The sequence below is a fragment of the Malaclemys terrapin genome, chromosome 3 (genome assembly GCF_027887155.1).
Source record: "Malaclemys terrapin pileata isolate rMalTer1 chromosome 3, rMalTer1.hap1, whole genome shotgun sequence".
Classification (NCBI taxonomy): domain Eukaryota; kingdom Metazoa; phylum Chordata; order Testudines; family Emydidae; genus Malaclemys; species Malaclemys terrapin.
Genome location: NC_071507.1, coordinates 5,890,219 through 5,903,843, shown reverse-complemented (window position 1 = coordinate 5,903,843; position 13,625 = coordinate 5,890,219). Strand labels below are relative to the sequence as shown.

The 13,625-nt window shown below is 38.6% G+C and overlaps 1 protein-coding gene across 1 annotated transcript in view; it reads left to right on the top strand.

The window, feature by feature from the left end:
- CFAP61 (cilia and flagella associated protein 61) overlaps positions 1-13,625 on the top strand; it is a 184,521-nt gene that overhangs the window by 6,536 nt on the left and 164,360 nt on the right. Inside the window, exons 4-7 of the mRNA XM_054021574.1 lie at positions 2,282-2,358; positions 3,302-3,369; positions 3,733-3,859; positions 12,118-12,250. Of these exons, the coding sequence (XP_053877549.1) occupies positions 2,282-2,358; positions 3,302-3,369; positions 3,733-3,859; positions 12,118-12,250 (405 nt within the window). The remainder of the gene's footprint in view (positions 1-2,281; positions 2,359-3,301; positions 3,370-3,732; positions 3,860-12,117; positions 12,251-13,625) is intronic.

Here is a 13,625-nt window from a genome sequence, read left to right as displayed (position 1 = left end):
CATCTGGAGTTGGCAACACTGAAATTATCCAAGTGATAGGCAAACTGCCTAGAAATAATGTTATCCATTAGTGATATTAGGCAACTGTTTTAAAGAAACTATCAACTCCAGTAGTGCCATCTGAAATTGTTGTGTATACTGTTATTAAAATAAACTCTTAAAGTTATTATAACTGAAGACACTAATGCTATGTTTTTTTCAGTTTGTTTTCTTTGTGCACTTGACAGTATTTTGAATACAGTTGATCCCACTGTATTGTTAATGGTGCATGCTTTTCCCCAGGCTGTGCACTGGGTGCTTACCAATATCATCATCAACAAAGCTGTAACTGAACCTGAAGAGACAGCTGGCAGAAGTGTGTACAGAGAAAAGGTGGAAAAGAGAGAGCTTGAGCATGTGTGATGTTATTGCTCCCATGCCTGCCCTGAAGTCCTTTCTGAACATGGGCAAAAAGCAGAACCACCCTTTTTATATTTTTAAAAAGAGGATTTTTTGAAATTGAGGATATGTCATTTTAAAAGTGTTTTATGGTCCTGATCCAGAAAAGCAATTCAGCATGCGTTTAACTATAGCCACATGAGTATTCCTGTTGACTTCAAATGAAAGCTAAAGTTAAGCACATGCTTAAGTGCTTTATTGGATTAAGGCATATCAGAAAATACAATTTTAAATAAAATAAATAAATAGAGATATCCCATCTCCTAGAACTGGAAGGGACCTTGAAAGGTCATTGAGTCCAGCCCCCTGCCTTCACTAGCAGGACCAAGTACTAATTTTGCCCCAGATCCCTAAGTGGGCCCCTCAAGGATTGAACTCACAACCCTGGGTTTAGCAGGCCAATGTGCAAACCACTGAGCTATCCCTCCCCCCTTGAAAAATTCAATTTGAAAGTGTCTCTTTTTAAGAGCACAGCAACACTAAAATAGTTTAAGGTCATAAAGTAAAGAATGCTACATCCAATTAAAATCTCAGGGGCATTTACATGGGCAGAATATAATTACCCAAACTGAAACTTGGCAGGAATGTCCTGGTTAACATCCCTACTCAGAATCAGGATTGGAACTGAAGTTCTTGATTCCCAGTCCTACACTTGGACCTCTTTAACAGCCCAGTCTCTCTTTCCTCTCTCTCTCCTCCATCTTTCTCTCTTCCATAATACTATCCATTTAAAAAAAAAAAAAAGAAAAGGAAAGGAAAGACCTCTCTGTTTTCGAAATGGATCCTGACATTTAGGGCCAGGTTCACTGGTATACTCTGGCTGCTTCCTGCTGCTCCAGCAATGCAAAACAGTAGTAAATCCAGTTTAGTTTGCCAGCTATACCATATGTATGGCTGCTTTGCATTGCTGGAACCATGCTCTGGCTACATTGCATATTGGTGAATCTGGACTTTAGATTTTAGTTAAGGATTAAAATACCTCAAGGATCAGGGAAAATCTCCATATCTAAAAGGCAAAGAAGAAAGGAAAAAACATTGAAAGGGATGATCTATCTGTGTCTCTGTCTAAGCGAGGCTTTCATTGTCTCACCATTTGGAATAAGGATGAAAAGACAAAACTGATGAGCGAACTGTAGTTTCCCTCTCCACTTCAGGTGTACTCCTCTGGCTGACATTTGTGAGGTTAGCTCTGCAGAGCAGTATATACCAAATATGAATCTTTAGGCTGACCCTACTCTAGATGGAGAGGTAAACATGCATGTAGCTAATATATGATGATATAGTGTAAAGGTTTTATTGGCATGAATTTGGGATGGCTGCATTACGTAAAGAATAACTGAGCCACATGTGAATTATTCAGGCAATTCGTACATTTTCATATGGTAGCATTGTTTTTGGGTCTCAGTTTACAGAATAACTGTTTTAGAAATGTGTGATTTGTTTTTTTGCTCTCTGTATAAAAAAATTACAAAGTGTTTTCAATCAAGTTTTGTTAAATTAAAAATGTAGCTCTGGTACTTTAAAATTAATAACTGTAATATCAAACTTGAGTGTAAGGCAAGTGTTTTGGGTTTTTTTGTTAATTTACTGCATAGCGAGAGAGACACACACAAATCCAATCATTAAGACCCCGCTCCTGCAAACATTTATACACGTGAGTAAATTTACCCATGCAGTTAGTCCCATTTAGTCAATGAAGCTACTTATGTGTGTCGAGTTACTCACGTAAGTATGTACTGACAGGATCGGGAATTAAATTTGTATATTAAGATTTTAATTACTTTAAAAAACACTATATGCATGATCTTATTTTATTTAATTCATTCGTTTCTTTGTACTATAGCCTCTGAATACACTGTTTATGCATCTTTTTGTGGCAAATGATGAATATGCGGTTGGATGTGCCCAAGAAATCATTAGGTGAGTTGATGTGTAAGTTGATGCATAGTGAAGCATGTACAGTTTCCTACTAACTCTCACCTGTAGAGACTGTGGAATTAAAAGATGGTAATGTAACAAAAAAAGCTTAAAGGTAAATATTAAGAAAATTAACTAAATTTCTTAACAATTTCAGTATGTGACATGACATGACACAACTGTGTGTAGCCTGATGTACATTCTAGATTTCAAAGCTAGACTCTTACAGTTCTGAACAGTGTAATCCTAACAGTGTAATCTCTTGCTATATCTTTTGCTGTTGTTCTTGACATAAATATCATGCGGTCATTGGGACAAATTGATTTTTTCGAGTGGAGGGATAGAAAGGTTCATAGTGCACAGTTGTGCAGGAAGCCTAAAAGCTGTGGATATTTCTGAAAAATCATTGTCTGCAGGTTATCCTCTGAAATGTTTGTTAGGTACAGACTATGCAGAATAAATAATACAATATAGCAGAGTGCTAGCTCAAATCACAAACAAACAAAGTGCTGCTTAAGTTAGTGAGGTTCAGTGCACGGCATCCCTACATAAATAGAGTAAATTGCCTTTGGTGCTGTTTCTGTCGGCTTTACAGTTACCCCGTAACTGTAAAAGCCAGCTCATCCAGATTCCAGGTCAAATATCTGCCAGCAGAGATCTGGCATCTTTAATTTTTCACCACTGGGGAACTGATATAAAAAGAAAGCTATATGAAATCACAGGATTAGAAGATTAAAGAGAGAAATGGGGTTGAAAAAACAGTGAAAAGGCCTTAATAATTTTCATGTAATCTTTTTTGAGAAATCACATTTTAATTTTTTAGCCATGTGCATTTATGAGGGAAGATTCAGGCACTGGAGAACAAAGTTTCTTTCATTAAGAGACTTGCTGCTAAATTTGATGTGTGTAGTTACTGACACTAAATAAAGTAATATTGTTTGTCCAGGACAGTTTTTAATGCAGTACCAGAAGTGCACTTTATTCTTCTTTTCGTACCAAGTCATGTGGATTTAGGTAAGAGTTTATTTAATATTATTTTAATCTTAAAACAATTAGTGTAGTCTTACATATCATTATGATTAATACAATTGTGTGGTTTTCAACATATTAACAGAAATGATTGTCCTCTAGACCTGTGGAAAAACTAATCCTAACATAGCATTTTATACTTCAAAAAGCATAATCTCAGCTATCTTGCTTAACATTACATAAAAAGGCTAACCGTGTATGGTCCTGATCTGCCATGGTAGTAGAGCATAGCGCAGTATCATGGCCTAAATTTGAAATCACATTTTGCTCAAACAGTCCTACTAATGGGTTAAGAAATTTCTTGGTGAAATTCCTTGATAGTTTTTAACTTGTTTTTGTCACTCTTAGGCCCAGGCTTAGGAACTTTTTTTGAGCGGATGATGAGTGTTCCAGGTTCGACAATTGATGTGGACTTTACTTTGTTTGTGTGCCACAGGCACCAACATTGTCCCCAGCTGTACATTCGCAAAGCAAGGTAATATGCCTTCATCTGCTTTGTCTGTATGAGTTTGTCTGGATCAATTGAAGGAATCCTGTGACTACGAATTGAGAAAGTGTCGTTTTCATTAAATCACCTAAATGTCTCCTCCTCACATTTTCCAATTTTCTTGATGACCCAAGCTGTTGACTCATGACTGCTACTTTTATTAAAGAGACAAGATGGGTGAGGTAATACCTTTTACTGGACCAAGATACTGCCTCACCCCATCTTGTGTCTCTCTCATATCCTGGGACCAACAACTACGACAAATCTGCATAGTTACTTTTATTCTAATTTGTCACAAGACTAGTTTTATTTTTTATAAGATAGGCGGCCTTATTTCCATATGATTAAAATGACGGTTTTATAGCAGTAATACAGTTTCCAGATTTTGATGTTTCTCCTATGCATCTGTTTATTTCCCCATGTCATGTTGCTACATATTTTACTGGGTACAGAACTTTTGTAACTTCCATATTGCCTCTTGGAGTAACTTGCTGTGTAGTTCCTGTTTTCTCCTATTAGGCCAAATTCTGACCAACTGGGCAAGGTCTGGGTAAATAGATTTTGCTGTAAAGGAATTGCATTTGCATAATAAAACTGAGTAAGGAGGCCTTAGGCCCAACAATCCTTCAAACATGCTAGTGCCTGCCTTCTTAAACATTGTTTGGCACTTGTGAATGTACTCTGTGTACAAACCCACTGGGGAACCCCTTAGCAGTCTCTGCTCACTGTCTGCCTGGGCAGGCCTCCTCCATGTTGCAGGGGGGGTGCAAGAAGAAAACAGGGATAATAATCCTACTTTTCTCCCACCCTTTGTCTGTCTTATTTATTTAAATTGTGACCAGTTTGGGACAGGAACTGTAGTTTGTACAGTGCCTTCCACAGTGAAGCCCAGAACTCGGTTTGGGCTTTTAGGCACTAATGTAATAATAATAATAATAACAACAACAACAAATAGTTAAACAGTGCAGAATCCAGCTGTGTGGCTGTCTGCTTCTCAGTCCTCCAGCTCATTGGAAGTGTAGCGTTTCTGTCACATTTAAGCCTTAGGTGGTCAAGGATATCCCTACAAAATTCATCCCTAGTTCTTTGCTCTTCATTTTATTATTCAGTATAACATTTTCAGTACAGTCTAGGTCCCTATAACCAAGAGGTGTTATTCACAAAATACCTGCACGTGTTTTCTTCTCTCAGGAAAGGTATTCCATTGCAATTCCTTTTTTAAAGAAAAAAAAATCAGTTTCTTTTAACTAGGAAGTTGGGAGGAATATGTTTCTTAAATCATTCTGTGTGTTTATGTACTGTGAAATGCTGCTCTAGGATGTTCTTTACAGGTTTGAAACTTATGCTTTTCTCCAAAGAGCATCCACCACAGTAAAGCCCCAAATGCAAAATCACTTAACACATATTTCAACATGCCAACGTTGGTGTGCAGATTGGTTCACGTTTCTCTTTGAGTCCACATTCAGTCTTTTTTTATATTTTATACTCTCCACTATCAATCAATCGTGTGTGAAGGGACCTTAATGTTGAAGTAATAGCGCAAGGTAAACTCACTCCTGGGCCTTGAAAGGTATCCATGCCCCTTGATTCTGTCGATCATGTTTGTCCTTTATTAATCTGAAGTACATTTTTACCTTTGGGGGCTGTCAAACAATGCAGTTTGGGAAATAACATTTTTGACATGATTGAAAATGTTAAGAAAGCCATTCCAGTATTATACTGAAGGGATACCATCTTGCCTGAGTTTTTGTAATACATATAGGGTAATAATGGAATGGTTAGCTTTAATGAAAAGCAGGGTAGAAAACTAACCAACAGACAGTTTACTCCTTTTAAATAAAGTAACTACTTGTGCTGTAAAATTCATAGTTTAGTATAGTTTGTCATAGATTCTTCTAGTAAGCTAAATTATGTTTACTACTGATGCTTTTCCTTCCCTTTTCCTCTGTATTTGCCTTTCTACTTCACAAGCATCTGTAGTGACATTCAGTGGAAACTCTTTAGAGACTTATCCATGAAAAGGTTTTGACGCAATCCCCAGCCACCTGCCTAGCAACACGTTCTGGGTCAATGATATGAGATTAGAGTAATCTCTGTTCCCTCGCCCCCTTACCCACAGGAAAAAATATGCTGTAAATTGATCCTTTGCTTAACCCCTGTATATTGAAGTTATTCTTTATCTGACCTTTAAAATGTGAAATAAAGCTGTAGCACCCTAGAACACAAACCAGTGAGCTTTCATATTGAAGTCCCTTGCCTGTACCTTGCCATTTGATCTAATTATCGTTGTTTGTGCTTCTCTTTACTTTACAGCTGTGTACAATAGATCACAAATCTGCCTTTACAGTGGTGTGTGTTTGTTCCAATCTGGGAAGACAGTAGAATAGTATCCATATGTGTGAAAAGCCGCTGCCTCTTATAAAATAAAAAAGGCAGGGGGATGGTTTGTAGAAGTAAACATTGTGGTTCCCACCCTGCAACACATAGCATGTGGGGAGGCTGTTGCACTCACGGGGAGCCCCACTGACTTCAGTGGAGCTTTGCATGCATACCAAAATTATCTCATGCTACAGGCTTGCAGGATCAGGGCCCAAATCCTGAACTGTGATCTCAGGCAACCTCACGTTTTAGGAGGGAGAGTGTAATTTCAGTATTGCACTGCTTTAAAAGGGCCAGTGGCAGCAGTATAATGAAATGTCATAGTGGTAAATATATAGGTTTAACACTTCAGTTTAACTGAAAAAAATTGTGTTTCTTATCCCTTTCTACCTTTCACTGGTTGGCACAATAAAACAGCGAGTTTAAATTATAGTACAACCTAATGGATTTGAACAGAAAGTCTAGTTCTGATTATTTGAAATTTCATAGTAAACACACTATATAAAATTCAGTTAAAGTAATGAAGACATGGTAATAGATCCCACTAGAGGCTTCCAACCATGAAATCTTGCCTGAGAAGAACGGAGAGACCACCATTTTTGAGTGTGAATTATGAAGTGTGTAGATTATTAGTTTTAGCCAGGGTCTGCTGTACTAATGGAGTCATTTTAGATGGAGGTTTCAGGTGGATAACTAGGGTCACAAATTATAGTGCGTTATATTTACCCATAGTTCCTTCTTGCTTATATAAGCCCATTTAAATTACCTATCCAAAAACTGCAGTAAGGGATGGAGGTGAGATGTGGGGTGGGAAATCCACCTGTATAGGGTCCCCAAGATTGTCATCCAAACTTAAAAATCATGTGAAAGAATCCAGTCACTACTAGCAGAAAAGGAACAAAATCTCTAAAACTATTGTGCAGAATGAAACAACAGTCTGACTGCTTGGGTGTATTTGTCTTGACACACTGATGGAGACAAGATGACATGCAGGCACCCACCCTTCCTGCTGCAAAAATTGATACAAATGAGTTACTAAGAGAGATCAAGGCATGCATAGCTGATATTCACTCCAAACGACTAGGTATTAAAAACAAAACATTAGTGAATCTAATGTAATAGAGACTGAAGAGGAGACACTGAATCTTCAGACCAGAATCAAGCAAATGGAGAGAGAGGGACAAGGTGGGATCTTTAAAACTAATGGTGCCGAGAATGATAAAAGAAGGGACAATGTAAGAATAAAAGGACTCATTGATGACCGGGAGAAGGGTAGTCTTACTCTAAGGGTCATATTCACTCCTATGCATAAGGTCAGCACAAATCATCTATGCACCACTTAAGCCATGCTTAAACCCTATGTTCCGTTCTGCCATTCTACTAATATTTACAAATTTGGCCACAGTATTTGTCATAAAATTAATAAACAGAACTGTTGGGACATTTACATCCACTTTAAGGCCTCTTTAAACTGCCAGAGTGGTCTAAATGGGAATCAGATCCTATATTTATTTGTTTTTTAATCACTGGCTGCAGGAAAACTTGGTACTAAGGGTTTCATTTTACGTACTTGATCAATAGGAACATAAAGGATGTTATGTTATGTTAGTTTTCTGCAAAGTTGGAGAAAGGAGTTAACAGAAAAATAACCATTCTTCAATGGCTATTTTTCTGTTATCAGTATGATCTTCAGAAAAAAAAGCTTATCTAGTATGTACTGTTCTAAAGGAAAATTAATTTTAGATATTGTTTCAGTGGCACCTTATTCCAGAAAAGCTTAACAAAAATTATAAAGCAACTGGTGACTAATGGTGATGAGGATGCGGGAATATTGGAAGCTTTACTCATATCTAGTGGGATTGCTCACAGGTAGAATATTATTGGGGTGGGATTACTAGTCAGATTGGTTCAACAACTGTATGTGGTCTGTTTTAAAGGACCACTAGTAATCCTGTTAGATCTCACAACTAATATCATGGCCTTCAGTTAGCATAATTCTTCAAGATTTTTCATAGCAATATGGCTCTTATTAGCCAGGGATTGGAAAAAGAATAGTCTCTCTTTTGTTAATATTTTGATTCATTAGAGTTTTAGGACATAGTGGAAATGGAGAAATGGATGCGTCAAATTAAAACACAATAAAGGAGACAAAAACCTAACATACCTAGCTTCCCACCTTTCTTCTATTGGATTTTCATACCAGAAACAACCACTCGCTGTAAAACTGACACACTTAAAAACTCTGGGTTTTAAATGAGAGGTTGATTGTGAAAATCTCCAGTGGAGAGGGCCCTCAACAATAGCAAGAAATACAGACATGTGCAACTGCCCTTCCTGGGGAAAAGGAGAAAGAAAATAGACTTAAGACTGGTTTTATTATAAATTAGTGCAGCACCTAGCAAATTAGGGCCTTGACATAGCTGACTTCTGGGAGCTATCACAGTATAAATGTTATGTAATCATAATTAATGGATTAAAAACAAAACACTACGTAATAAACAAGAAAGAAGTGTAAATTAACTAAGGCTTAACTTTACAACCCTCTATAATGGAAATTATTATTGATTCATGTATTGTAGGAACACTGTAAGAATGTCTTATTTTTATTTTTGTTTTGTAAATCATTTTGAAAAAAAACAAGTTATTTTTTTAATGGCAGGAAGGTGCCAATTTTGAACACTGATCCTGTTGTTTTGTGACCTCTGTTTATAAAGAAAACAAAAACTTGAAGAAAAGGGAAACTACTATAGTATATCAGGCAACCTTTTAATCTCTGACCTATAGATTTCTAGGAGTACAGCATGTAATGACATTTTCTAGTGGTTTTCAAAGGCTGTTTAATAAAAGGATTGCCCCCAATTAATGAAGGAAATTGATGAACTAACAACTAAGAGATTTAAGACCATTAATCTTCTGAGGGATTTGCAAGTTACATGGCCCTAGCCTTATAAAAAGTTTCCTGAGTAATTAATTGACTATGTTACAGAACATTTTCAAATGTGCTGCAGCACTGTGTGAGTGCTTGGATGAATAATTTATAAGAAATGTGTTTGTTAGTTGACCACTAGAGGTCACTAGAGACCTTGCAACAAAATAACCACTCACATTGCTTCTGGGTGGCAATACATGTCCCAGTTTTGGTTTTATTATCTGAATTGAGCCAACAGACGGGCCTAATTGTAGCCACCCCAGCCCTTTATTACTTCATAACTGTATAATAGTCGATAGGTCGACATGATGATAGTGTGATAAAGATTATGACTGCACCGCCTGTAGGTGTAATGTGCCCACTCTTTGCCAAAAATGTTAACAGTCTTGGGGTACTTTGGGATCTCCAGCTCCTTTTAGATTTCAAGGTAGCAATAGTGGTTCATTCTACTTTTTAAAATCTGTGGTTAGCGAAGAGGTTGTTAGATATTGCTAGTCATCATGCTCTAGTTATCTGCAGTGCGCTATACTTCCAAGGTACCTTTAAAGATGGCCTATAAGTTTTAACAAGTGAAGAATGTGCTGGCCCACTTGTTTTAGTGCGGGGGGTGGGGAGGACATATCACCCATATGCTCAGTGAACTGCCCTGGATGCCTATCTTCTCTTGGGGCAATTCATCATGTTGGCTCAAATGTCTAAAGCTTGCCTGAGTTTGCTTCTTGGCCTTTAGGGACCATCTCTGCCAACAGTGTACGTCAGGCCAAGTGGAGACAGGTTGAGGTAGCTTTCACATTGACAGCAAGTTGAATGTAGAAGGAACAGTAGAAGTAGTTAAGATCTGGATCCTGCAAATTGCAACATTACATCTGTGCTGGAGCCTCATTTTGACTTCAGTGGGAATCCATGTGGACTCAGGGGTCTGTCTTTGCAGTAAGTTGTAGGATTGGGGCCTAAGTCTTTACTGCTCCCTTCAGTTTAATGATTTATGTTGAAAAGTTGATTGGCAGGTGTCAGGCAGAGAAGGTGAGGAGATTTTGACCATCCTTTTGGGCTATGCCTCCAGGCTCCCCAGCCTTCATGAAGAAGGCAGCAAGTACTTCACACTGTGGTGCCATCTTCAGACATCAGCCACAAGAGCCATGGAAGACAGCACAGGCTCTCCACACAGAGGGAGAACCACCCAGGAGCTCCTTCCAGTTCTTCAATGCAGGGCTGACGTGCTGAAACATCCAGCCATGAAGTGGTTCCCATGCCCAGATGGCTGCCAGTGGGTGCAGATCTGAGCAAGATGACCTCATTTCAGAGCTCCCCTACCTGAGCACAATGAAAAAGAAGATAGAGGGTTCCCTTTAGGGATTGTAGCATAGGCTAACCTTCAGAAGTAACTGACGGGGCGTTTTAGAGGCAATGTCTGGAATGGGAACCACTTGATGCTAAATCTTCCTTTTGATTGGTCGTTTGCTGACTGACACCAGAGGTGAGGGAATGCACCTGTTGCTCACACTAGCTTCCCAAGTCACAGAACACCAACTAGCGAGTAAGCACATTTAATTCTTTTAAATGAAATTAGATAATTTAATGGTCTCTTTCACACAAAAGCACACAGTTGCGGCAGATTCTGCACCGGTGTGCTGGGGGAATAGTAAAGGCACAGGGAGCTCCTCCCTGCCCATCTTTGGTATGGCTCCTTTAAGAGATTTCTACCAGCTGAGGATCTGGCCAATTGAATGTAGATTTTTGACAGCCGTGTGTTGTTTTTTTGCAGCTGGGGGTTTTAGATGAGCTATTTGAGTGTGTAGACTTGCTTTGTAAATTAGCAATCACTGCCAGCAATTCAGCAGTACATTAAAAGGACAAGTTTTTATTTCTCATCTTCAGGTAAGAGCCTAAGCAAAAGCATCCTCCTACCTCAATCATTATCCCATTTTTTATTTATTTTGTCATGGTAGTAGTTATAGACCACTGACAAATATATGATGATGAACATGACAAGACTATTGGTTTGTTAATGGTATTTGTTTCATTCCTATGTTACTGTCATGGGCCAGTATACTCCCCTCTGTTGCATAGCAAAATCACAATGCGTTTTTTGGTAAATGCCATTGGATGCACTGCAGGGAAGAAGGTTATTCAATATGTTCATTCCCCATCTCAGAGTCAATGGCAGCCCCTTTATAACAGCAGTGTGGAATTTCTGTTTCATGTCATTCAAGGATGTGGGTGGGTAGAATCGGAGTCACACTATATAGTGTAAATGGCGCTCAAAAATGTAGTATACATTATTTCTGGCCTGAGCAGCAGTAACTTATCCTGTTATTAGAGGAGTCATTTGCATCTGCCAATGGAAGCATCACAGCAAAGAGTCCGCTATATTGCCAATACTGGAATAGTGGGGCGGGGAAGTTCACAGGGGTGTCATAACTAGGCCTGGCTGTTCGAAGATGCCTGGGGTTGGGTTTCCTTATGGATCTTTGGTTTCTGCTTCAGCAGGGGCCATACCTCCAGTAGGAAAGAGGTGGTCGATGTTTAAAGTCATGGTTTCAGCTATATTCGTAAGATCTCTTGTTTAAAGTGTTGTAAAGAGTGTCTGTGCTGTAAGAAATAACAGCTCCCCAAATTTCCCCTTTCAGTTACCTCTGGTGTGCCCAGCAAGACATCAGTTCTTTCATTCTCTGTCCTTCTCTGCAGTGCATCAGAATAAATTCATAAAGAGTTTTAAAAAATATTTAACAATATAACACTGAAAATATCAGTTGTTTTTTGTTTTACAACATTCTAAAAATGACCATTTATTTGATTTCAATTACACTGTTGACTTTGTGTAGAAGTTATCATTTGCCTACACTCTGAAAAACAAATTAGGGAGTGAAGGGTCAGTATTCTAGTATTAGAAGTTTTAAGACATAACTGACTCTAAAAGAGAACATCTGTTTTACAGGGTGGAAGACCATGATGATCTCATGCCTATCTTCATGCACCAGAATGAAATTCTGAGAGAAACCTATGGAGAATACTTCCTTGCAGAACTCATAGACGCTCAAGATGAAAAAAATCATGCTGTTGTTTGTGAGGTAGGTCCTTGACATACACTAGGCATGGATATCCCTAACATTCATTATGCTGTATTTGGTAACAGCTGGTGCACTGGCTTCTTGAATAAAAAAAGAACTAAGTAGAACTAACTAAGCCTTAGAAAGCAAAAATCGTAATTTTGATTGCCATTTGACACTTGAGAAAATCAGCCATTTTCCTAGTAAGCTTTCAGTTCTTTCAGGAAAATGATTGCCCTTTTACAGTGGGTATATCCTTTAAGGATGGAACATGACAAGTGAATCAGTAATAAATAGTAACAATACTTGGCATTTCTAAAATGCCTTTCCATCAGAAGATCCCCAGTTACTTTACAAATCTCATTTGTACCTCACAATATTCTTAAAAGGAAGGCAGGGTCACCCATTCTACAGATGAGGAAATTGCGGGCAAGCAAATTAAGGGCCCATTTCTGTGGGATTCTGATGGTCTGTGAGGAGCCATATGACTTTAACTCATGTTGAGTTTAACTCATTACGCTTTGAGGCTGCTCAGTACTTCACAGCAAGTGCTCCCCCCTTTGCAGACTTGGGCCTTAAGTGACAACAGAATCATAATTGTATGTCACATGAGAACTTCTTTCAGACAAGAATGGAAATGTATTAATTTACTCTTGACTGAGAGCTCGACCTTGGACAGCTCTTCTGTGGGAGGCAGTCAGGAGCTTCCCTGTCCTTGTGTAGCTAGTAAAAGCCCTATCCAGAAGATCAGCCCTTCTGGTCAAGGAAGCATTGAGATTACTGCTGAGATGTTTCCATCGGGAACATCTCATTGAAAAGGGGCAGGGAGTCACGGTTCTGCTCCTCCCATGCAGAGGCCAGCAGAGGTGGCTGGACATACCGTGAGCAGTATGTTACACCCTTTAAAGGGCTGCAGCAGTTTGTATTCACCCTAGCACAACTGGAACGTGCAGGCAGGCACTGCCTTTCGATGCTCCCCCTGGGGCAGCCTGTATGCTCCTGAAGCTGTGCCTCCAATGGAGGACTGTGGCTAAATGCCACCGTCTAACCCAGCGTGATTAGTTTGTATATTTTGTTTCTCATCGTGATATAAGTGAAGCTACAATTTAGACAATTCGGTAGATTTTCGAGATAATTGGAAGAGGTGATCTTAAATCAGTTATTGTTATTTTAGGCACTTTGCATTATAAATAACCAAATTACATCCACTAGCAACATTAATACTGCATGTGATGACTGGTAACCAAGGATACGTAGTCAAAAATATCTCCAAAAGGTAGAATCATAGATGCTAGAGATGGGCAAGATGAGTGAATATTGTAGTTTGTTTCCATCTCCAGATCCATGCAGGAAAATGTATGCTAGTTCCAAAAATCAGGAATTAATTTCTTAATTA